This window comes from Gracilinanus agilis, chromosome 5 (assembly GCF_016433145.1).
Source record: "Gracilinanus agilis isolate LMUSP501 chromosome 5, AgileGrace, whole genome shotgun sequence".
In the NCBI taxonomy this organism is placed as follows: domain Eukaryota; kingdom Metazoa; phylum Chordata; class Mammalia; order Didelphimorphia; family Didelphidae; genus Gracilinanus; species Gracilinanus agilis.
In genome coordinates, this window is record NC_058134.1 from 109,197,264 (window position 1) to 109,220,265 (window position 23,002).

General features: G+C 36.4%; 1 protein-coding gene across 6 annotated transcripts in view; it reads left to right on the plus strand.

Annotated features, from left to right (window-relative positions):
- The window catches only part of BRAF (B-Raf proto-oncogene, serine/threonine kinase), a 164,654-nt gene extending 141,873 nt beyond the window's left edge, over positions 1–22,781 (plus strand). For 5 of the 6 annotated variants that reach the window (XM_044678547.1, XM_044678545.1, XM_044678546.1 and 2 more), the window contains 4 exons: positions 4,727–4,858; positions 11,729–11,863; positions 15,015–15,168; positions 22,759–22,781. In XM_044678547.1, coding sequence (XP_044534482.1) covers positions 4,727–4,858; positions 11,729–11,863; positions 15,015–15,168; positions 22,759–22,781 — 444 coding nt within the window. Of the gene's footprint in view, positions 1–4,726; positions 4,859–11,728; positions 11,864–15,014; positions 15,189–22,758 lie in introns of those variants that run through there. The other variant, XM_044678548.1, reaches the window with a different exon arrangement.
- Positions 22,782–23,002: the final 221 nt, after the last annotated feature.

Here is a 23,002-nt window from a genome sequence, read left to right on the forward strand (position 1 = left end):
TCCTTGATCAGTGGGAGTTTGGGAGCAAATCCAGGCCAGGTACATTCTTGCTCGGGAATTTAGAAATTTACATTAACTCACTAACTGCTGGTTTATTGTGGGGATGATTTTAGGGAAAGTTTCTGTATTTTAAGGGTTTAGTTAGGGATAGTGAGTGGTCTGTGACTGTAAATGTCCTTGCTATTAGCCTGTATTGTTTTTCTGTGTTTCCCTATGGTTGAGTAAGGATACTGTTTTCAGTAGTTTCAGTAAAAGGAAATGCTAGTGAGAAAAGAGTCACATAGGGGAAATTGAGTGAAACATCCATCATTCTGACACCTGCTATGCGGGTTTTTTCAGAGCTGGTGACACACTGTGAAATGTCATGGGCTTTGATGGCTTTCCACAAAAAGGGATTTTTCTTTTACCCCAAACTTTTAAAAAGTCACTCCTTTTCTAAGTCTCCTGAGATAAGGGTACATAAATTAATGTTGTATGCATTTGTTCATCTCTCTTAACTTTCATCATGTGTGTCTTCATCTTAGGGCCATTTCTTCATTTCTCAATAACTCACAAGGCCAGTGAGGTGGAATAGGGCCTAGGTCTCTTAAGATTATAAGAGGTAGATTTCCATGTTTTAACTGCTTTGAAAACAAGAAGCTCTCTTAACCAAGAGGGACTGACATTTCCTTTTTCTCTGCCCTTTAAATGCTTTCTGAAATCTAAAACAGTGGTGCCTTGTATTCCAAGGCAGACTCACATCATACAATTTAAGAGTTGTCATTCTACACATTAAAACCAGTGGAAATGTGCGTAGGCTTTGGGGAGGGTGAAGGGGGCGGGGAGAAGGGGAAAGTAAAAACATGCATGTAACCATGGAAATTTTTTTTAAAAAATAAAATATTTAAATTTAAATTTAAAGAAATAAATAAAATAAAAATGGCTTGCCCAAAGGGGGGGGCGGGGAAGAGTTGTCATTCTATGCTTTATAATACTTTGGGGGGGGGGAATACACATACACACACACATGTAAATACATATAATTATGATGATAAAATGGATGAATGGAAAAATGGATGGATATGCAAAAACAATCAGGTATATTTTCTTCTCTTCCTTCTAACCTTTCACATTCTTTAGGTCATAACCCAAATATTGTCTCTAAATCTTTCCATTTGGAAAAATCCAAAGGAGAAATCTCAATACTTCCTATAACAACTTCTCCCTAAGTTAGCCTGCCTTACTTTGCCACCATACCTTTCTGCAATCCTCATTGCCTCTGTCCATCAAGAACAGGTCATTCAGGGACAGCTAGGTGACAGAGTGCTATGTCTAAAATCCAGAGGATTCTGTTCAAATGTGACCTCACAGACTTCCTAGCTATATGACCCTCAACAAGTCATTTAAATGCGATTGGCAAACCCATGCCTTTTTTTTCTTAGGGTTGTTACTAAAACAGAAAGTAAGGGTTTTAAAGAAAGAAAGAAAAAAAATAGGCCATGCTATATCAACCTCATTTCCTTTTTTGAATGGGGTAAATTAACTGGAGGGAAATACTGAAGACATATAACATACTAAACATTTTATAGATTCTTATATCTTTGTGGAAGAGATGGAGTTATAAAGACTAACAATAATATAGATGGTGGATTTTTAAGTAGTTTTGACTGAACTAAAAGAGTTGTCACTGATAGGTCACTTTATGAAATGGTCTTTAGTGAAATTTCCCAGGGAGATGTCTCTGGTTCTTTCCTTTTTCAACATTTTTATCATTGACTTGCATGAAGCCATAGATGATATGCTTATTCATTTTACAAATGACATAAATCTTATAGGGCTAATATAACACACTGCTTTACAGGGTCCAGATTCAGAAAGAACTTAACACACTTAAATGATAAGCCAAATTTATAAAGATTAATTTGATAGAGATAAGTGTAAAGTTCTACACTGAGCTTCCAAGGGTCAGATTTACAAATGCAAGTTGATGATGGCTAAATATAGTCTCTGTTGAAAAATTTCAAGGTTTTCATGACTGATGTACAAGCTCATTGAGTTAGCAACATGGCATGATAACCAGAGAAGTTAAATGAGTTTTTTTTCAAAATTGATGAGGATATTTATTATTAATTTGTTAATATTATTGATATTTACTTTTTAAATTTTTATTTAATTAATTTAGAATATTTCCCCTTGGTTTCATGATTCGTGTTCTTTCCCTCTCCTCCTCCCACCTGTGTAAATGGAATTAGCTCATCCTCATTCATTGTTTAGACTCTAGCCATCAGAAATAATGTCACCCCACCCAAATTAGAATTAAGTGGGGAGGGGAAGGTCTGTTACCCACATGTGACAATAAGTAACAAATCAAAAGCAAGGGACTGCCCTTTGGGCAGTCCAAAACAGTGTTGAGGCTGCCATTTGTCCACTTGAAATTGGAGGTGGATGCAGGAAGTGACGAAAGCTGCTATCCTTTAAATATGATGATAACTTCCTGTGGAGGCAGTTGGGCTTTGAACTGGGTGTAGAAGAATCTCTGACAAGACCTCAGACTACTTCTCTCTGAATTGTCACGTGGGTAAGTTAGGCTGACTTCCTTTCTCCTCCCTTGGCGTTTCTGGAGGCTCCAGCCTCAAGGAAGTCTCTCTTGCCTCTAATTGTAAAAGGCCCTGTGGCTAGAAGCCTTGTTTATAATTAACCTCTATGCTCCTTTGCTGGGGCCTCTAAATTCTTACTTGGTCCGGGCCAGAGTTTCTCTCTCTCAATTTCCCTACCTTCAACCTTCCTAATTGTAAATAAACTTCTATAAAAGTCATCCTGACTTGGGTCTATTTTATTTTGAAATCAAGTTAATCCAATTTCTGGTGACCATACCTTAAATATCTAGTTTCTCCTCTTACACACCCACCCCCAACCCCTCCCCTGTAGCCAATGGGCCATTCCACTGGGTTTTACTTGTATCAGCTAAATGAGTTCTTAGCTTGCATTAAGACAGGCATAGTTTCTGAGAAGAAAGGTGTCTTTGTACTTTGCCCTGTTTAGACTACATTCAAGACACCGAGCTGAGTTCTTGGCACTGTGTTTTAGGGAAGACATAAATGAGCCTAAGGAATTAGCAGCATATGATCTGGAAAGAGGTGACTCAGAGAACATGACCACCATCTTCTGTGTTATTACATTTTTTACACTTCAAAGGTTAAAAAGTAGTGGATTGTTGTTTTTTTTTTAAAACCCTCACCTTCCAGTCTTAGAATCAATACTGGGCATTGGTTCTAAGGCAGAAGAACGCTAAGGGGCTAGGCAATACCAGGGTCAAGTAGCTAGGAAGTGTCTGAGGCCAGATTTGAACCCAGGCCCTCCCATCTCTGGGCCCTACTCTCAATCCACTCTCTAAACGAATCTCAAGCCACCCAGCTGCCCCCAAAAAGTAGAGGTTTTTAATCTAGGGTGAACTTTTTCAATATTTTTCTAACTATTTCAATATAATTTGGTTTCCTTTGTAATCTCATTTGTTATAAGGAAATTATAGTATAGGTATAGACTCAAGATAACACATTTATGGTATTCATTTAAAAGTATCATTCTAGGAAGATCTATAAATTTCACCACACTGCTAGAGGAGACCATGTCATGGGCAGTTGGGGGAGGGGGGCGGAGATTTAGAACACCTAATTTAAAAGGATATTATGGGCAGCTGGGTAGCTCAGTGGATTGAGAGCCAGGCCTAGAGACAGGAGGTCCTAGGTTCAAATTCGACCTCAGACACTTCCCAGCTGTGTGACCCTGGGCAAGTCACTTGACCCCCATTGCCTACCCTTGCCAATCTTCCACCTATAGGTCAATACACAGAAGTTAAGGGTTTAAAATAAATAAATAAATGAATGAATGAATGAATGAATGAATAAAAAGGATATTATGTGTAAGAGGGATGGCACTTTTGTTCTACTTGGTCCCAGAGGACAGAATTAAGAATTGTGGAGAGAAGTAACAGGAAGCCTGAATTAGGTTTGAGACAAGGAAAACTTTCCTCATAATTAGAACTTTGCCATAGTGGAATTAACTATCTTGGAAGTAATGAGTTTGTGTTAAGAGGTCTTTCAGCAAAGGCTAAATTGCACTGAGGATATTGCAAAAGAAACCTTTGGTCAAGTATGTGCAAAACTAAATGGCCTCTGAGGGCTCTTTTAGCTGTCCACTAAGATGTTTTCTCTCAGCTGTATCTTATGTGCCACCTGTTGTTATATAGAGTCATAAGCTGTCACTGATTCAAACCTACTGTGTGTCTTCATTGCCCTGTTGATCACCTGAAAGTCTGGTGCTTTGGTGATTATAGTGTTCTAAGATTCATAATGAGGCAATTACCAGGACAATAATGATTTTTAAAAGGAAGGTTTGAGTTTCAGGAAGCAGTTTAAGATTGTGGAAAGAGTTGCATAATTTCCCAAATGTAAGCAAGCCTGCTTAAGTATTTGCCATATTATGAAAATAAGCTAACAGACTCTGACTCAAGTTTTGTGCAACCTTTCCCTATATTTCTCATTTTCTTTTCTTCTTTTCCGGTTAATTTTTATTGTGTTTTAGGCCACTAACTAAGAGAGATTATTGAATAGTTTGCAATATGGATGTTTATTCTATGGGAATCAAGTAATGTTTTTTTTTTTTTGCAGGCTTTAATCTTGCTAGTTGATTTATCAAAAGACAATGAAGTGAAGAATGAACTATTTTTTTTCTTTTTGTGTTCTAACAGGCACCAGAGGTCATTAGAATGCAGGATAAAAACCCATATAGCTTTCAATCAGATGTATATGCATTTGGGATTGTTCTGTATGAGTTGATGACAGGACAGTTACCTTACTCAAACATCAACAACAGGGACCAGGTAAATGGTGTGATTTGGGGTTCATTTTACTGTTTACATAAAGATTCATACAAGTCAGAATAAAAACATTCTCTATAGAGAACTATTTAAGTTCATGAAATGATGTTTTAGCATTTTTCCAACTATTTTGGAGGTTATATGGAGTTTCAACATTAGTATTACTGTTCATTTTCTTTTACCTAACAATATTTAAATATTTGATAACAAATAATTGTTAAATTTGAATTGATATTCAAAACAACTTAATATTACCCCAGTGAAATAGTGAACCCAGACAGATTCTAAAAATGCAATTGACATTCTTGAGGTCTCCTCACCATTGAGATGTTAAAAATAAAATCAGCTCTGTTTCCCAACCAGGTTTTAATACTTTTCCTTCCATTGCAAATCTTACATAATGAATAAAGACATTGATTGCTACATAGTAATTCCTTTATGCATAATTTTCCCAAATAACTTGGTGCATTTTCATACATGTCATTCTTCTCCAATTAGAGTTACACAAATGTCAGATTTTCCTATATCACTGATTCCTATCCTTTGCCCCTTCCCTTTCTATCATCTATATCATCACTCCCCCCAAAAAAACTTTAAAAACTAATTTTTTACAGATCTGTTTTTCAGGGACTTAAATTGAATTAGACTTACAGGATGATCCAGAGAAAATAAATTAACATTAGTAAAATATGGCCCTACCTTCATTACAGTACCATAATTCAAGATTTTAACAATTACCTCTTACCATGTATTCTGTAATAACAGAGAAAAATCATTAAATACTTAAGACTGCGGAGAATAATCCATTTGCTTCATTTTATACCCACAGTAGAAAGGCATGTGTTTTGCCTTTCTCAATTTATCTGTGTTCCATCTCAAAATTCTAGTTTTGTCATTGATTGTTCCATTATAGATTATTATATAAATGTCTTGTCAAAAAGCTCTTTGAACAATGTGTGATGTTGGCTGTTCTTTTAAAAAACTATTCATATTGTATCAGTTTAGGCGGCTCAGTGGATTTGAGAGCCAGGTCTAGAGCCAGGAGGTTCTGGGTTCAAACCTGTCCTCAGAGACTTCCTAGCTGTGTGATTCTGAGCAAGTCACTTAACCCCAATTACCTGGCCCTTCCTGCTCTTCTGCCTTGGAACCAATACACAGTATTGGTTCTAAATCCAAAGGTCAGGGTTTTAAAAAAAACAAAACCTGTTTCTGTTTCTCTGTACTTTAATTTATGGTGATCAGTAACTCACACTCTCCAAGAAGTACAACCATTGTGCTATATATGATAGATATTTATTATTATTGAATTTCCATATCTGCATTTGTTTAGTTCATATTAAGTCTCTTACTAAATCATCAGACAGATTTACATATATCATGAGTTAGTATTTTAAATTTTTTAAATGAGTATAATTCTCTCCAGTTTAATACAGTATTAATTTTAAACTGTTAACCTGTTCTAAAGCTCTGACACCTAGCTCAGTTTTGAGTTTTAAGTAAGATGACATAGGTACTGAATTAATGTTTTAAACCAGATGGAGATGATAGGTGAGGTAGTATACCAAAATAAGAATGAAAAAACCTGAACAAGTGGTCATTTAGTACAGATTTAGTACAGATTTAAGCCATGATGAACATGCTGTTATTTTGTTAGTTTGTTTTTTAAAAAGATAGGCCCAATAGCAAAGCTCATGATAATACATATCTTTATGTTGCCCATGCTTTATCTTCTTATTTAACTTGATAACCCAGCACCCTACACCATATTCTCTTTTATGTCCCTGGTACATTTCTGGAGAGATTACTAGGGCTTCTGGGTAATGTTTATTGATTTATATTCATGATGCATATTAGCATAGATCCATGGGCTCAAGTCCTTTTTAAAAAAAAAATTCAGTTATCACTTGAGAAGAACTCCACAGAGATAGAAAAAAGTCATCCCTGAGTAATCTTAATGTAAGTGGTGTTCTCACACAGTCTTAGAGTTTGGGAGAAGATTCTTATTCCCATATCTTGATATGGAAAGGTGTTAACACCTTCCATTTTTGAGGCATCTTTTCTGTTGGAGCTAAGGTTAATAGGTGGGACTCTCTCTTCCTGTCCACCCTAAATTCCATAAGAAGGAAGCTACAATGAGCCCTTACTGCCCCCTTCTAAGCTTCAATTGGTCATTCTTCTCTTGCTGTCAGGACTAGCCTCCTTCCTGGTGAGATCACAACTGGGTCTCCTCAAAGGAAAGCAGCAATCATTCTTCTGTATTCTTTTCCAACATCAGAGTCATAGTTTCTCTGTTAATTATAGAAAGAGAATAATCTTTCCTAGAAGTGGTACCTTGTCTCCTTAGACCTCATTCCTTCCATAAAGCTTTTTTCTGGGTGTTTTCTTTTCTTTTATTGTATTGTTGACTGTATGCTCTCCTATCATTGAACATATCTTTTTCTATCCTCACTTCTTAATTGGTTTTAAAATTCCTGTTGCAAGAGAGGATGTCACAATTGCTGAAGTATCTCATCCATTTGAAAGGTGACTTCCTATAAGAAATTAATGTAGCAAGACGTATTCTCTGGCTTTAATTTTTGGTGGTAAAAGTATCTTTTTGATCATTCAGTTGCTTGGAGATAGAAGAAAGTGCTAAGGATTAGCACAGTGAATGATGTCAGATATACTAACCCCAAAGCCTTTGTTTTAAGGAGTTTGACAGCTTTACAGTTACCTCCTTCTCACACTCCCACCAAAACTTCTTCAGTCTGTATAATATTAACCTTTGCTTCTTTCTTAAATAAATGTCTTCATTCAGGTGCCTACCATGTATATATAATTCATTGTGCACATAGGCTTTAAACTACCTCATCCAACTGATATAGTGAGGTATCATGACAGCTCTTGTTAGTGGGATTTTTCTTTTAGAGGCAGCTTAATGGCTAATTGAATTGAGTGCTGGGCCTATAGTCAGGAAACCCCAAGTTCAAATCTAGTCTAAAACACTTACCAGCTGTATGACCCTGGGCAAATCATTTCACCTGTTTGTCTCAGTTTTCTTAACTACATAATAGTATCTACTACACAAAATTGTTGTAAGGATCAAATGAGGTAATATTTGGAAGGTATTTAGCACAGTGCCTGGCACATAATAGGTGCTTAATAAATACTTGTTTCCTTCCTTATTTTCTTGAGATGGGATCATGATAATGAGCCTGTCTTCTCGCTCTTTCTTCTCTACAAAAATCTACAAAATGTTCCAGACCAGTTTGGATCAGGAAAGCCAATAGTGCTATGTAGTAGCTCTGTCACTCACTACCTAGTCCTGGGTCACAGATCTAGAGCAGAAAGGAAGTCATGACCATGAGCCCTAGCTGTCCACTTAGCAAGGAACAAGGTCTAGAACTGTAGCTGCTTGTAGGCAGCAGTAACTTAGTTTTGAATTTGGAACATAAGCCTGTGATAGAATTTTCAGGGCAGGTGTACCATACCGAAGGAAACCATTTCAGACACTCCAAACGTGCAGAGCTTCAGAGGAGGATGGCAGTCACTGAGTCCAGCAGCAATCTACTAAAACTCAACCAAACAACTCAAAAAATCAGAACCTAAAGAACTCATAAGGTTCAGACAAGGAGAACAATGAACAGAGCTCTCCCCGGTTCATATCATTTTAGGAAGATTAAAAACTTAAAAGAGTCCTGGATTGAGCTGTGAAAGTAGCAAAAGGATGTAAGAGAACAGAAGTCAGGCCAGACATATTCCCCCAGAAGTGTATAAGCCCAGCACTAACATGTCCAAAGTCAAGAAGAAGGTTGGAAGAATGAACTAACAAAAGAGAATTAGACCATAAAGAACTAGTGACGAGAGCTCAAGAAAAAGTGACTCAAAAGAAGAAAGTGACTCAAAAACATCTATAAGCAAATCCTCAAAGAAAACTGTAGGTTGGACACAAACCGAAAAAAAGAATTTCTAGAAGAGTTAAAAGCAAGTGATTTTTTTAAAAGGCAGGTGAGGTGGGACAGATAGGTGGCTCAGTGGATTGAAAGCCAAGCTTAGAGATGGGAGGTCCTGGGTTCAAAAATGGCCCTAGTCACTTCCTAGCAATGTGACCTTGGGCAAGTCATTTAACTTCCATTGCCCATCCTTTATTGCCCTTCTGCATTGGAACCAATACATAGTATTAATCCTAAGATGAAAGGTAAGGGTTTAATAATTTAAAATATATATATATACATATATATGTGTATGTATAATCAAGAAAGAGTGTTAGAGGGAAAAAATGGGAAAAGAAACAAAAATTAGAGTAGAATAATGAAAAGAGATTTAACGGCTCAGAAAAAGAAATACAAAACCTTACTGAAAAGAAAAATCCCTTGAAAAGTAAAATTCATCCAATGTAAGCTCATGTGGGTACTTTTCTTTTTAGTTATCACAGTGATTGTCTTTAATATGGGTCTGAGATACAGAATATGTGAAATATAGAAATAATAAAATAATAAAACAAAGTAAAAAACCTTGCTTCTTTCCCCATTTCATTATCCTATTACCTGTTAACTATAGACAAGAAACAAGTATTTCCTAGTAAGAGTTTCATGCTTTTGTGTAGTATTTTTATAATTATAAAGCATTTCACATATTATATCTCATTTAGTCCTCACAACCCTGTGAGGTTAGTTAATGCATGTATTATTGTTTCTAGTTTACACATGAAGAAATGGAGGTTTAGAAAAAAATGAACATATCTTGTAGCATGTTCAAAGTCCACACAGGGCTGTTTCTATAGTCACACAATTGATTTATGGTGGAGACAGAATTTTAATTTGGTCCTTCATACTCCCAACTTGAGCATTAGCATCATAAAAATATAGCTATGGATGACTTCATCCTAGTTTGGGAGACACCATTTTACCATCATAAAACTCGGCCACATCAGCCTGTTTCATCTTGGGAAATTGGTAGAGTAGTGGCTGGAGTACTAAACCTGGAGTCAACAAAAACTAAGTTCAAATTCGGCCTCAGATACATTAGCCATGAGACCTTGGGCAAATCACTTAACTTCTATTTGTCTCAATTTTCTCAGTTGTAAAACATAGATAATAATAGCACTTATATTCCAGAGGTGTTGTGAGGATCAAATGATATAATTTGAAGCTCCTGGCACATAGTAGGCATTATGTAAATGCTTATTCCCTTTCCTCCCTTCCTCTTTTTAATCTGGTAACACTCAGACCCATATTAAAGACAATCACTGTGATAAAAAGAAAAGTACCCACTTTTCTTCCCTCTTGATGGAGGCTCTCAAGATCTAACTAAGCACCTGACAAAATAGCAGACATTTTCAATGTAATAAGCTACCAATCCACACCAGGATGAAAAGATAGAAGATGGCACCGGCAAAAGCAGGGAATCCAAAGAGCAAGCCATTCTCCCCCTTGGCCTTTACTCTTTTTAAAAAGTCCATTGAAATAGATGATTGCCCAGGATATAAGCAGACTTCAAGGTATCTGAGTATTCTGTCCCTCTCCTCCTTTGAAAATGTTATTATATTCTGTGTTTATATATAGTAGTTTATACTAAAACTCCTATCTGAATTCAAGATTGAATCTATCAAGGTATGTGTCATAACCATTCTATCATTCCTTATTGGGAAAGTAATCCACTGACTGTGTCTGGTTAATTTCTCTCTCATGTAAAGGATTTCTCAAATTAGAAGTTCTACTAGTCTTATTATTTGACTTTATTTCCATTAGAATTTTGAAAAACAAAGCTTTTCTACTGAGACTAAGTTCCTCTTCAAATTAATAACTAACTTTTAGATCAACTACAGCATAATAATCCTTTTTGTCACCCGGAATCACTCTTTCCTTAACACTGAAAGCTTAATTTCTATGTTATAGAGATGAGGTGGTCCATACATGTATGCATAACATACATGCAAACATATATACATACATGCGCACATATTTATAAGGAAGTTGGGGGAGACGTAGGGCGTTAGTCTTCACTGGTAGATTTTTGTCCTTGGCATAATCTATTGAGCTATCTGCCATCCAAAAAACTGTTCTTTTTAGTCAGATCATATCCCTTCTACTATGAAAAAGCATTAGACCTGTTCTCTAGAATTCAGGAACAATTAAGCCATGGTAGCAACATTTAGGGTGGTGCCCCTGATATGTAGATTATGTAGAGTTATTTCTTGGAACTGCCATGAACCAATAGTGCTTGGCCCTTTGCCACTCCCTGAGAATGTCAATGTGGTCTTTTAGTTCTTCAATGGCTATTTTTATCTTTACCCAATAAGGTCTTTCATTAATCTCTTAATCACTATTGCAACTGTTAGGAACTGTATCTTCTGTCTTGAAAGAAATAACAGTTAATGACCACTAGACTAGTTTCTCTAAAAATTATCATCCTGGCAATGGATACAAAGTCTCTTCTTTTGCCCCATTAGAGGAAAGTCCCTAGATCAGATACCCTTTTGAAATTTTACTTCTTTAGCTTGATCTTCAGTTGGGATCTGGAGCTTGAGCAGTCATCAAAGGGACCAGAAGAGAGGCTCTTCCCACATTCACTTGAAATGAAATATGAAGATAACTCCCAGGGCAGCTACATTATAAACCCTTTGAGGATAAGGACTGTAAGTTACAATCACATAAAGCCCGTTTTAGTGCCTTTTGGCATTCGGGTAATTGTTTGATTAAAAAGCTTTTTTTTAAAGCTTTAAGGTCTTGAGACAACATCACATATTCTAATAGCTGCCAGAAATGATGTGTATCTTTGGAAAAATAAACTGATTGGTAGGTAAATGGACTTTCTTCACTTATCAATATTCAAGTTTGTTTAAACTTTCCTCTACAAGCCATATGATTTTGTGAATTTCCTCTCTTACCCCAGATAATTTTTATGGTGGGGCGAGGATACCTGTCTCCAGATCTCAGCAAGGTGCGGAGTAACTGTCCAAAAGCCATGAAACGGTTAATGGCAGAGTGCCTGAAGAAGAAGAGGGATGAAAGGCCACTTTTTCCCCAGGTAAGAAAGGCTTCGTGTTGCCTGAAGGAATCTGAACTAGTGTTGGGGTATATATAATATTTCTGTATTCCTTCTCAGTTTTCAGTGATGTCAAAACATTAAAATTTTTGTCAAAATAAAGAATGAGATCCTTGGGTGTTTGCTGACCACATACCTAATTATCTGAAAGATTTGCTTTTATCCTTCATGAATTACATACATATATATATCTCAGAGCCTTTCTATAATGCAGGGTCTGCCTTTTTAAATGACATTTCCACCAATGAGAGAGGAAAGGGAAGCAGCTGGCCAAGAGGAGTCACCTTTTCTTAAATTCTAAATTGTTTTTCCTTGCTTTTTATAGTTAGTTGGTCAACCAGCATTTATTTAGCACTTACGCTTGCCAGGCACTGTGGTAAAAAAGACAAAAATGCAGCCCTTGACTTCCAAGAACTTGTCATCTTAATGAAGGAGACGACATGCAGATAACTATGCATGTTAGACATCTATAGTGTAGAGGGAGGGCAATCTCAAAGGGAAGACACCAGTGGTTGGAGGCCCCCAGAAAGGGCCCCTTCAAAAGGCAGGATCTGAACTAAGTCTTGAAGCAGACGTCTTTTTGAAGTCAGTCAGCAAGCATTTATTTAGCCCCTGCTGTGTGCCAGGCTCTGGGCTTGAAGCAGACATCTTTTTGAAGTCAGTCAGCAAGCATTTATTTAGCCCCTGCTGTGTGCCAGGCTCTGGGCTAATAAGCACCCAGGGCACAAAGGAAGGCACAGAATAGGCCCTTCTGTCAGTGAGCCCAGTTTAGTGGGGAAGAAGGTGTCTGGACACCTGTGTACACACGAATCCAGGCATGAGGTGATGAGGGGCTATGTTGGGGGTGGCTGTGTAAGTGGGGAGAAGACAACATACAAGAGAGGCAGCAAAGGTAGAAGCGAGGCTCAGCACCACATTGCCTATGTGGGGAGCTCCAGCAAAGCATCAGAGACAGATGACAGAGCTGGGAGCCCTGAGTACCTACAAGAAGATGAGAGAGAGCGGGGTGTAGGCCGAGATGGGGAGAGGGCGAGTTTTGTTCTGGGAGCGTTTAATTTCAGGTGACTATGGGACAGCTAGTTCAAGCTATCCAGAAGGCAGGTGTGTGTGCGCAGTGTATATGGGTAGGGTGGATATGTACATATATGTACACAGGGAGATACCTTTATTAAGTTTATAATAGCCAAAGCAAAACCATTTCGCTGACATCCTGTGCCATCAGTGTACTTCAATAAGCCAACATTTATTTTAAAACTTACTATGTGCATCTCGAGATGTTCAGTACAAAGACAGAAATGAAAAAGAGTCATAAATTAGTATAGGTTACTGGGCCTATTTCATTCATGCAGTTTTATATCTGAGAGAGTATAGTTCACTCAAATGATGTTACTGGATCTAAAATGACTGCATAAGGAAATTTTTATCTAAGTGAAACTTAAATTTTTATACATCAAGAAAGGCACAAAAGAAAATAAAAGGTTCAGAAAGAAACATTGCTAAATTTAATAAGGGGCAGCTAGGTGACATAGTGGATTAAGAGCCAGGCCTAGAGACGGGAGGTCCTAGGTCCAAATCTAACTTCAGATACTTCCTAGCTGTGTGACCCTGGAAAAGTCACTTGGCCCCCATTGCCTAGCCCTTACTGCTCTTCTGCCTTAGAACCAAAACACAGTATTGATTCCAGACAGAAGGTAAGGGTTCCATGAAGTAATTAATTAAGTTAGTGTGCACTTTAAAAAAGAAACTAAATAAGCTCATGAGTTCACATACTACCATTCTCTTTTCATTCTTTATACTCTGAAATATTTGGTAATTAAATTTGTTGTCAAGAAGAAAAAATGTATTATATACTTCCTTGTCTTAAATAGATTTTACTAAACAGAATTTAATTCACTCTCATCGTTAGAGTTTGCTAAGTCAGAAAGAACCAGGTTCAGATTTGGCCTCAGATATTTACTAACTGCTTGACCTTAGGCAAGTCACTTTACCTTCCATCAGCTTGAGCTTCCTCTTTTGTAAAATGAGGATAATAATATCTACCTCACAGAGTTGTTTCAAGAATCATGAAAGATAATATTTGTAAAATGCTTAGCACAGTCTCTGGCATATAGTAGGCACTATATAAATGCTTGTCCCTTTCCCTTCAGTATAAACATCAGCTCCTGGATTGTGCTCTAATACAGCCACACCTGATTGGGGCTTTTTGCCTCTGTAGTAAATGTTCCTATGTTGCTGGCTTTGGGGCCAGTTTTCTTCATCTTCTGTTTATATCTCCTTGCTGTCACTGGGCCTCCTCTAGCAGCTTTCTTCCCCTCCCACCTTTTAAATGACTTCATTTTCATGGGCTGTAGACTAGGAAATCCAGTCATTCAGCTTCTTAAAATGGTGTGAAAAATAAGAGCCATTGTAAGGGACTAAACTCTACAGACTTTTTGACATTGGCTTTAGAACGGCTCTTTTGAGCTCGTCAGATGTTTACTAACTTCAGGATTCCTCCTCTTGTGCATGATTAAGGATGCTGAAAGTCTGATTGCTGAGCCATGTAGGCTGGGATGAAGGCCTGAGGAGGGCCTGGGTGGGCTCCCTGCCAACTGCAGACTCTCACAAGCCACGGGACTGGGGCAAATGCCTTGACTTCTCTGAAAGTCATTGATGAACAAAATAGGCCTGAGTTCCCCATGGCTATGGTACTGGTGCCCCAGGATCTGCATTCTAGGGTTGTTAAAGGATCCTCTGGGGTCATGTATATAAGATGATTGTATGTTTTCTTCAGGTTCTGTACAACATAAACATTTCCAAATTCTACTCATCTCTTTTTGGCAAGCTTGTACAGATCAGCTGAAAGTGACCACTGACCAGTCCTCTATTTAATGTAAATATTTGCAGGTGGGACGGCAGGGAGGAGGGAAGATAAATTAAAATGGCACTTTCTTAACATTTTAAAGAAACTAAGGCAATACTGAAATGAATAGAGGGAAAAATATCACAACAAATTTTAGAAATAACTTTTTAAACTGACTTACTTATTCCTAAAAGAATTCTGTGTTCTCTGTTGAATGTCATATTACTTAAACAGTGCCTTTGGAGATTTCCAGTATGGAAAGTTTTAGTCCTTAATTGCTTGTTGTTTCAGATTCTTGCCTCCATTGAACTTCTGGCCCGCTCATTGCCAAAAATTCACCGCAGTGCATCTGAACCTTCATTGAATCGGGCTGGCTTCCAAACAGAGGATTTTAGTCTGTATGCTTGTGCTTCTCCAAAAACGCCCATCCAGGCAGGGGGATATGGTGCGTTTCCTGTTCACTGAAAAAAACTGAGTGGGAAAGGGAGGTACGCAGGGCAGAACACATAAAAAGTAAGATGAACTTACATAGTTTGAGTTTGTTAAACTCAACGGAGTTTTTTTTAAGGTGCACCAAAGAACAGATTCATTTTTTTTTTTAAAAGAATGGAAATCAGTTTCCTGGTGTGAAACCATTGTTAGCATTGGATTCATCAACATAAAAAACATTTTTAACACACATAGGAACTTAACAAAGATTATGATGAAATAGCCTAATAATGTGTATTGAATTTTTCAAAGACTTTATCATATGCTAAGTTTGTTTCGTTTACAGATTTGCTCAATCTGAATGTTGTTTTTGTACAGTGAATATTTCTCATACAGCTTTTATTAGCCATAACATAACATCTATTATGGATTGAAGCTAACAGTATAACTGTTTGCTTGAAACTGAAAGGCTTTCCCATGGTTAACCTTCTCGTAAGTAAACCAAGCTGAGCTTATCCAAATTGGGAAAACACTGGAATTGAATAATCTTATTTTTATATTCCATGTCAGATTTCTATAAAGTTTCTTTTTATTTTAACATGGAAAGCTCTGGATTGCCTTTACTTCCCTAAGCAGAAGACTGTCCTGCATTTTGCAAATAACAGGGATGGTAAGCAAAGTCATTGACCAAAGGTGTTCCTGTGATGTATGTACAGGGGGATATTGACAAATATATTGGGAAATGAAATTTTTTATTTTATAAGTAAAATGTTCTAATTTTGATTTTCCATGGAAGATCTGTTAATATACATAGAGTGGGAAGGATAGGAAGAGGATACAGGGGTATCCTATCTCTCTCTTTTTTTAATGAAATATATTTGTTTATATTATTAAATTCTTTGTTTAGAGAGAATGTTTTTGCTTATATGAAGTTCAACTCAGTTGCAAATTCACCTCAGAAGAAGGCTTCACTGATTACATGAGGACTTTTAGAATTTTTTTTTTAGAAATTATATAGATGCTTTTTTAATCTTTTCAAATTACACTTAACCTCTAGTGGCACATATTTCAAGACTTACCTTGTCATTGTGTCTAGTGTAATTTCTTTCCTTGCTCATCTGTGTTCACCTACATTTTGCAGGAGTTTTAATATTAAGTTCTTTATCCCAAAATAATCTTCTTATGAGGATTATTCTATTTACGCATACCTGGGCAAGGAGTATTTCCTCCCTGTTAATAAAGTTTGATGGTGATGCTCCTTTTCTAATATGGAAAATGTCTTTAATTTGGCAATCAGTACATTTTTTACTATAATTCAGAGGGAATGAAAGGTGGACAAGACAGTATTGATGTAGTCCTCCATAGTAAAATAAATGACCATAGTAACTTCAGGGCTAGCACAAGGATTGATGAGCTGATCTGACTACATTGTCACTCTTTAAATTTTGAAATCCAGCCAATAGCTGAAAATTAAGAATGACAATCTCAACATAAGTACTTTCCATCCTTCACAATTCAGTGTAAGAGCTGGAAAAAGCCTTTCAAATAGCCATTTCTTTTAGTTTTCTACTTGCAGGAGGAAAACATTTAAGCACTAGTACTAGCAGCCTTTTTCCATTCACATAAATGACTCATTGAAAATTAGTATTTGCCCTTTGACTACCAAGTGTTTTAGATGGAAATGAATATTTTAGGAAAAAACATTATGGTTTGAAATTTGTCTGTGATAACCAATTTAGGAAAGTGGTCTAAAAAATAAATGAACATAAAAAGACTTTTCATATATGCTTTCTATCAGTCAATAAAGTATTAGAATTTCTAAGCCCTCCAGTGAAATTAAAGATATTCATATTTTCCCCAATATTTGTTAAGTAAAGTTTCTTTAGTTTGTGCAGGCTATTATAACAATAGGTGCTTACATAATATTTTTTACAAAGTGCCATCAATCTATGGAACACTCAAAAGTAGGTAGTGACAGTTGTCATTGAGTCTGTCTCCATTATTATTGAAGGCTCTCTGTCTTTTCAACTTCCTTGCTCCTTTCTTTTGCTTTTTTTCTTAGCCTGGACTCTTCTCTTTTCTTTTCCTTCTTTTCTTCCTTTCCATTTGTCTATTCTTTTGTCCCAGTGAACACAAGTTAGCTCCTCTTGGTGCTCCAAGCTAAAAACTTGCTGACTTCCTCTCTAAAACTTGGTAGGCCATCCAGCAGAACTTTTGAGTGGACCTTGGGAAATCCCAGGGACACTTCACATTTATCTCTTTCCTTCCTCTTTTGGATAGGCTGAAAACTTATAGTGGATTTCATGTTGACTTGTATTAACATTGAAGATGTGATAGCATGTTGAGATGCTTTGGAGGAGGGCAGGTAGAAATGACAAAAGGAAAGTCATTCTATGGACCTGATCTATCACCTGACTGAAATACTTGCATTCTCCACACTTGGAAATTGATATGTTCTTTTCTCCAAAACAAAAGCTTTTACTACATATATATTTACTATGTATTATATTGATATGGTTTATCATAATATATCATGCATTTAGAGAAATAATATGTGCTACATACATACATACAAACAAAACATCTCATCTCTGTTACTGAGGGTTTCCTGAGGTATCCCCACTTCATATTTCATCACTGACATTTTTTCTTTCTGCTCTGACTGCTCTTTTCCCCAATATCTTAGACATCTTGAATACTTCCGCTAGACAGAACTGATTTCACTTCCTTTCAGGAAAATAACATCTTTTCTTAAATTCGCATTTTAAAAAGTTTTTTTCCAGGTAATAATGTATAATTTGTTTTTTTAATGATTTATAATTGATAGGATTTCTTAAAATTGAGGAAATATTTTCACTTTTTTAGAGGATAATGCCAAAATTTAAAAAAAATACCATTTGAAAACTAGTAGTACTTAAAGGAGTTCATTTAAAACAGTGCCTGTTTAATCCAATGGGATTTAAATGGCATGCTTTCAGATAAGATACATATGGAGTTCTTTGAATAGTTTATATTTTGAATTTCCATATGTATGGGAACTGACTGCCTCATGGAATTATTTTATCTGTTATGGTCTTAGAATTATGTGATAAAATATTATATTCTAGTTATTCAGCATTTCACTAGTACTTCTCATTTTGAAAGATTTCATGGTTTTGCATGGGCCTTTCTCAGAGACCCTCTTTAAAAAAAAAAAAAAGAAAGAAAAAGAAAAGCTTGATGTAGCTGTGGCCAAAATTCCCCTAAGTTCCTCTGAAATCACTTGAGGGATTACTGTGGATTGATTGAGGATCTTCCTTCTAATTTAAAATGTAATGCATAAAATGAAAGCCTTACATTTAGAAGCAATGAGTTCAAAGATAGGTTCTATTTTTTTTTTTTTATGGAGCAATAGGATATTTCTTAGCCTGTTTTCTTGGCTTACTCTTAAATTATGTAATATAATTTATATCTGCTTCTAAAATTAATTCATCCCAGAAATGTTGCTTAATATTGAGTTGAATTATAATGGAGTGTCATTGTTAGTACACAGTAAGCAGGCAAGAATGAATAAAAATTTAAGAATAATTAAAAACTCTTAACTCCTCCAGACAAGATATATGGTCTTTTTATGTACGTTGGCCAACAAGGACCTCTCCCTGCAAAAAAAATCTGGTTTTAAAAGTTCTCTTCCCCCTACTCCTGAATAAAATTAAATGAGAGTCATTTTCAAAGATGTTATAAGAAAGAAAGGAGTTGAATCTTCTCTCTTTTCTCCTATTATTAGTAATATAAAATCAACCCTATATTGTTCTCATATAAGATCAATTCAAAATGAAACATTCATTTCAATCCCTGATATTTTAATTTCTCAAAACTATTAAGTCAGAATAAGCCACACAGAGATTTTCCAAAATTCACTAGGAATAGATGGATTTTTCAAATTAAGCAAAACTAGCTTAGCTCAGACATTCTTGGTTCTTTTCCTACCTGAAATAGTTTTGAAAGGGAATGTAAAATCCATTTCAGGTGTATAGGTTGGGAGGAAGGAATAGTCTTTTAAATAAACAATAAATGTTTATTGAATCAAATTGATTTTAATAACTGGTTCATGACTAGTTGCTCCATGTCATCCATATAATTTTTCATGGAACCTGTAACAAAAAGGAAGAGAGGATGGTTCTCTTCAACCCACCCATTCTTCTCCTCCAGCTGATGGCTTACTGCCTAGCTCTGAGTTTGGTTAATATTTTTTTGGTTATAAAATCTGAACCTGTAAAATTAGCATAAGCTATAAATTTACTTTTTTATCTTAATAGTAATTAAAATGCATACATATGATTATTTGATATGTATTTGGTTTCATAATATTCTAAGCATTGCCCAAAAAAACCAGACCTACAGGTGACTCTTACCTAATGGTCATATAACAGAAAAGTTTTTTAAATCTTCATTTTAAAAAAAATTAAAAGTTGTATTTGTTTAGGTTTAGAGGTTGGGCCACTTTTCAGCAAAATTCAGAGTGTAAGAAATATTCATTGTAATAGAATTATAATAGTGTCGATGCAGTTTTCTAAAAAAATGAGGTGAGAATTACCTTAGGAGGAATCATTTACACATATCATTCACTTAGTGGAATAATCTTAACTATCAGAATGTTCCACTTAAAAAAATATATTGGGTCCTGAAGAGAATAAAATTAACTCTGATAATATAACAACAAATCTTTTTAAGTTACATATCTGGAGGAATGAAGTGCTGGAAATAATAGTAATACCATGCAATAGTCCAAAATTATTTTCAAACTAAAAATATCAGAAGTGATATGTGACTGTGGCAGTGTAACAATTTACTTCACTCTGTCTCCTTTGATGTTCCTGCTTGAAAGGTAGCAATTGCTAAAGACTTGACAGGTTGGCCAAGTTTTCGGTAGCCCCAAAATGCTATACTACTTTTAAGTTTTTGTAGTTTTACTATCACTTAAACTTGCCTCATTTCAATTATGTTTTCCTAAATTAATGGTTGGTTAAACGTATTCTTTTATGGGATGAGATAGTAACATGTATAGTTAAGGCATGAAGTAGTCCGTCCTGGCCACAATCATGTCTGCTGAGACTGATGGTTGGTTAGTCACTAGACATCATCTGGTTTCCAAACACATGGAAACGAGTAGATTATACTATTAAATTGCTAAATCCAATAGCTTTTTTGATAGTTTTCACCTTTATTGCCTTTTATGCAATGTCTAACAGTTGACCACCCTCATTCCATCCAGAAAATCTCTTCTGTCTTCAGTTTCTCTTTTTATTCTTTAAAATCCTTACCTTCTGTCTTAGTATCAATTCTAAGGCAATCAAGGTTAAGTGATTTGCCCAGGGTCACACAGCTAGGAAGTGTTTCAGGTCAAATTTGAACCCAGGACCTTCCCACTCCAAGCCTGGTGCTTTATCTACTGTGCTGTCTAGCTGCTCCTTCCTTCAGTTTCTGTGTTATTGTCTCATCTGGTTTTTCTTCTACTTGTGTAATTGTTTCTTCTTAGTCTCTTTTCCTAGGTCATGTAGGTGTCATGGTGGATAGAATAATTGGATTTGGGGTCAGAAAGGCTTAGTTTGAATCCCAGCTTAGATTTCTGTTCTTTCTGTAACCTATAACGTCTCAGCCTCAATTTCCTCATCTATTGAATCGGGTTATGAGTAGCATCTGTCTCCCAGGATTGTTGTGAAGACCAGATAAAATAACACATGTAATGTGTTTTACAAACCTTTAAATGTGTCTCATAAGTGTGAGTTTTCAGTCCTTTAGCCACCTGGGCTTCTGTCCCTCAAGTTTGTTCTCAGCTCTCTTCTCTCAGTAAATTTCATCTACTCCCTTGACTTGCATTATGACCTCTATGAAGAATGAATCCCAGATTGGTATGTCCAGTCCCAGTCTCTTCCCTGAATTCTATGTGGGCTGCCTTCTCCAGTAGCCTTTAGATGTTTCTGTCCATAAGCCCTACTTCAAACTGATCTTCAAAGCTGGAGTCCTCATCTCTTCCCCTAAATCTACACTCCTGCCAACCAGCCTATTTTGCTTGAAGACATCACCATCTTCCCAGTTGTGAAACTGGAACTTGAAACATCTGAGTTGTTTTGGACCCTTTCCTTTCTCTTAACTTTCAGCTTCCAGTTGCCCAAGCCCTGTCAGTTGTACCTCTGTAGTTCTTCTCCTCCCCTCTCTTTCTCTTCTTTTATGCCTTCTCTAATCTTCTCCACACACATCCAACAACATTGTTTTCCCCAGCACAGGTCTGATTATGTCTACCCCTGCTCGGAAAACTTTTAGTGGCTTCCCCTTACCTATAAGATCAAAGACACTCTTGTTCCTAATTTGGCTCCAGGCTAACCTTCCACCCCTACTCTCCTACATTCCACATTACAGCCAAACTGCCCCAATATCACCTTTCTCTTTTTGGCCTCCTCCATGCCTAGAAATGTATTTCTTCCTCAATTCTACCTATTTAAGTCATTTTCTTCCTTCAGCACCAAAAGGCACAACTGCCACTTCCTCCAAGAAGCCTTTCCTTCCCAAAAGAATCACTTTTCTCAGATTTTCCTGATGGACCTTCTTTGCTTCCACCATATTCTGCCTTGTATTACTGACTTGTGTTTCCCTTATTCAACTGTAAGCAGCTTTAGGGCAGGTTCTACTATTTTTCATCACTGTGTCCCAAGTACTTAATACAGTGACTTGCACATAGTTGAGAGCTTATTGTTTATTGAATCGAATTATTGATTTGTGGCTATGCTGATGGATCTATCCCCAAATATTTAAGCAGTGTTCATTATTGTCCTCATCACAGAGGACATTTTTGCTCAACTGACAAGGTGTCAATCCTTATTAAATATTAGCTATTCCCAGATTGCTGTAGCTAGCCCCTCTAGTTGGTTAGAAGGAGCCAAGAACAAAATAATGACTAAACATGATAGCATAGGAACTGGACAAGATTTTTTTAGCCTGAACATGGAACTTTAATTTGTGAATTCCTTGCATTAAGAATTTGTTTAAGTATGGAAAGAGCACTTAGCTAAGTATCAGAAGCCCTGAGTTGAAGTTCAGGGATTGCCACAGCCTGGCCTTGAGTTCATCATTTAACCTCTCTATTTCTACCTGAATTCATCTATTACACATTGATAATTCCCACCCTGTCTTGCTTCATAGGGATATGAGGATAAAATGCATTATATGAAAGTACATTGAGTTCTCAGTGATGTTTTATTAACCTAATTACTATTATAAAATCATCCCCTTATTATTTGCATCTATTAGCTACTCAAGATAGTTGAAACCATAGACCTATTCATCATGACAAAAAGAGTATAGCTGAACAAATTATCCTGTAGTTTTCAATTATTTGTACCTATTTTTCCCCCTTCATCAGCATGGATTATTGAGAGGGGTTTTACTATATTATATTATATAATGTGTCATAGTGAATACTATCTACTTTTAGTTTTGAATGAGCCATACTACTACTTCATATCTTTGGAGTACAACCCTAGACTACTTGGAAGTGAGATTACTTCTCTGTGTCTCCTGGCTATTTCAGACCACTTTTGTAAAATTAGCTCTTGTCCTCCCTCTACAGGAGAATTTGCCGCCTTCAAGTAGCCACACCACCATGGCAACATCTACTCTTATTATTTCTTAAGTCTTGTGTTCCTACAGTTTCTTAACATCAAAACTCAGTTCTGTTCCTCAAAACCTTTTTTAAAGATACAGAAATTTCAGTGCATAAGCTAGAGTGGAACAGAATGAAATTTTCCCCTCCAACAAAAGAGGGAAGACTATTTTAGGAACCAGAACTCTGGGCTGCCAGTGTTTCTTCTTCA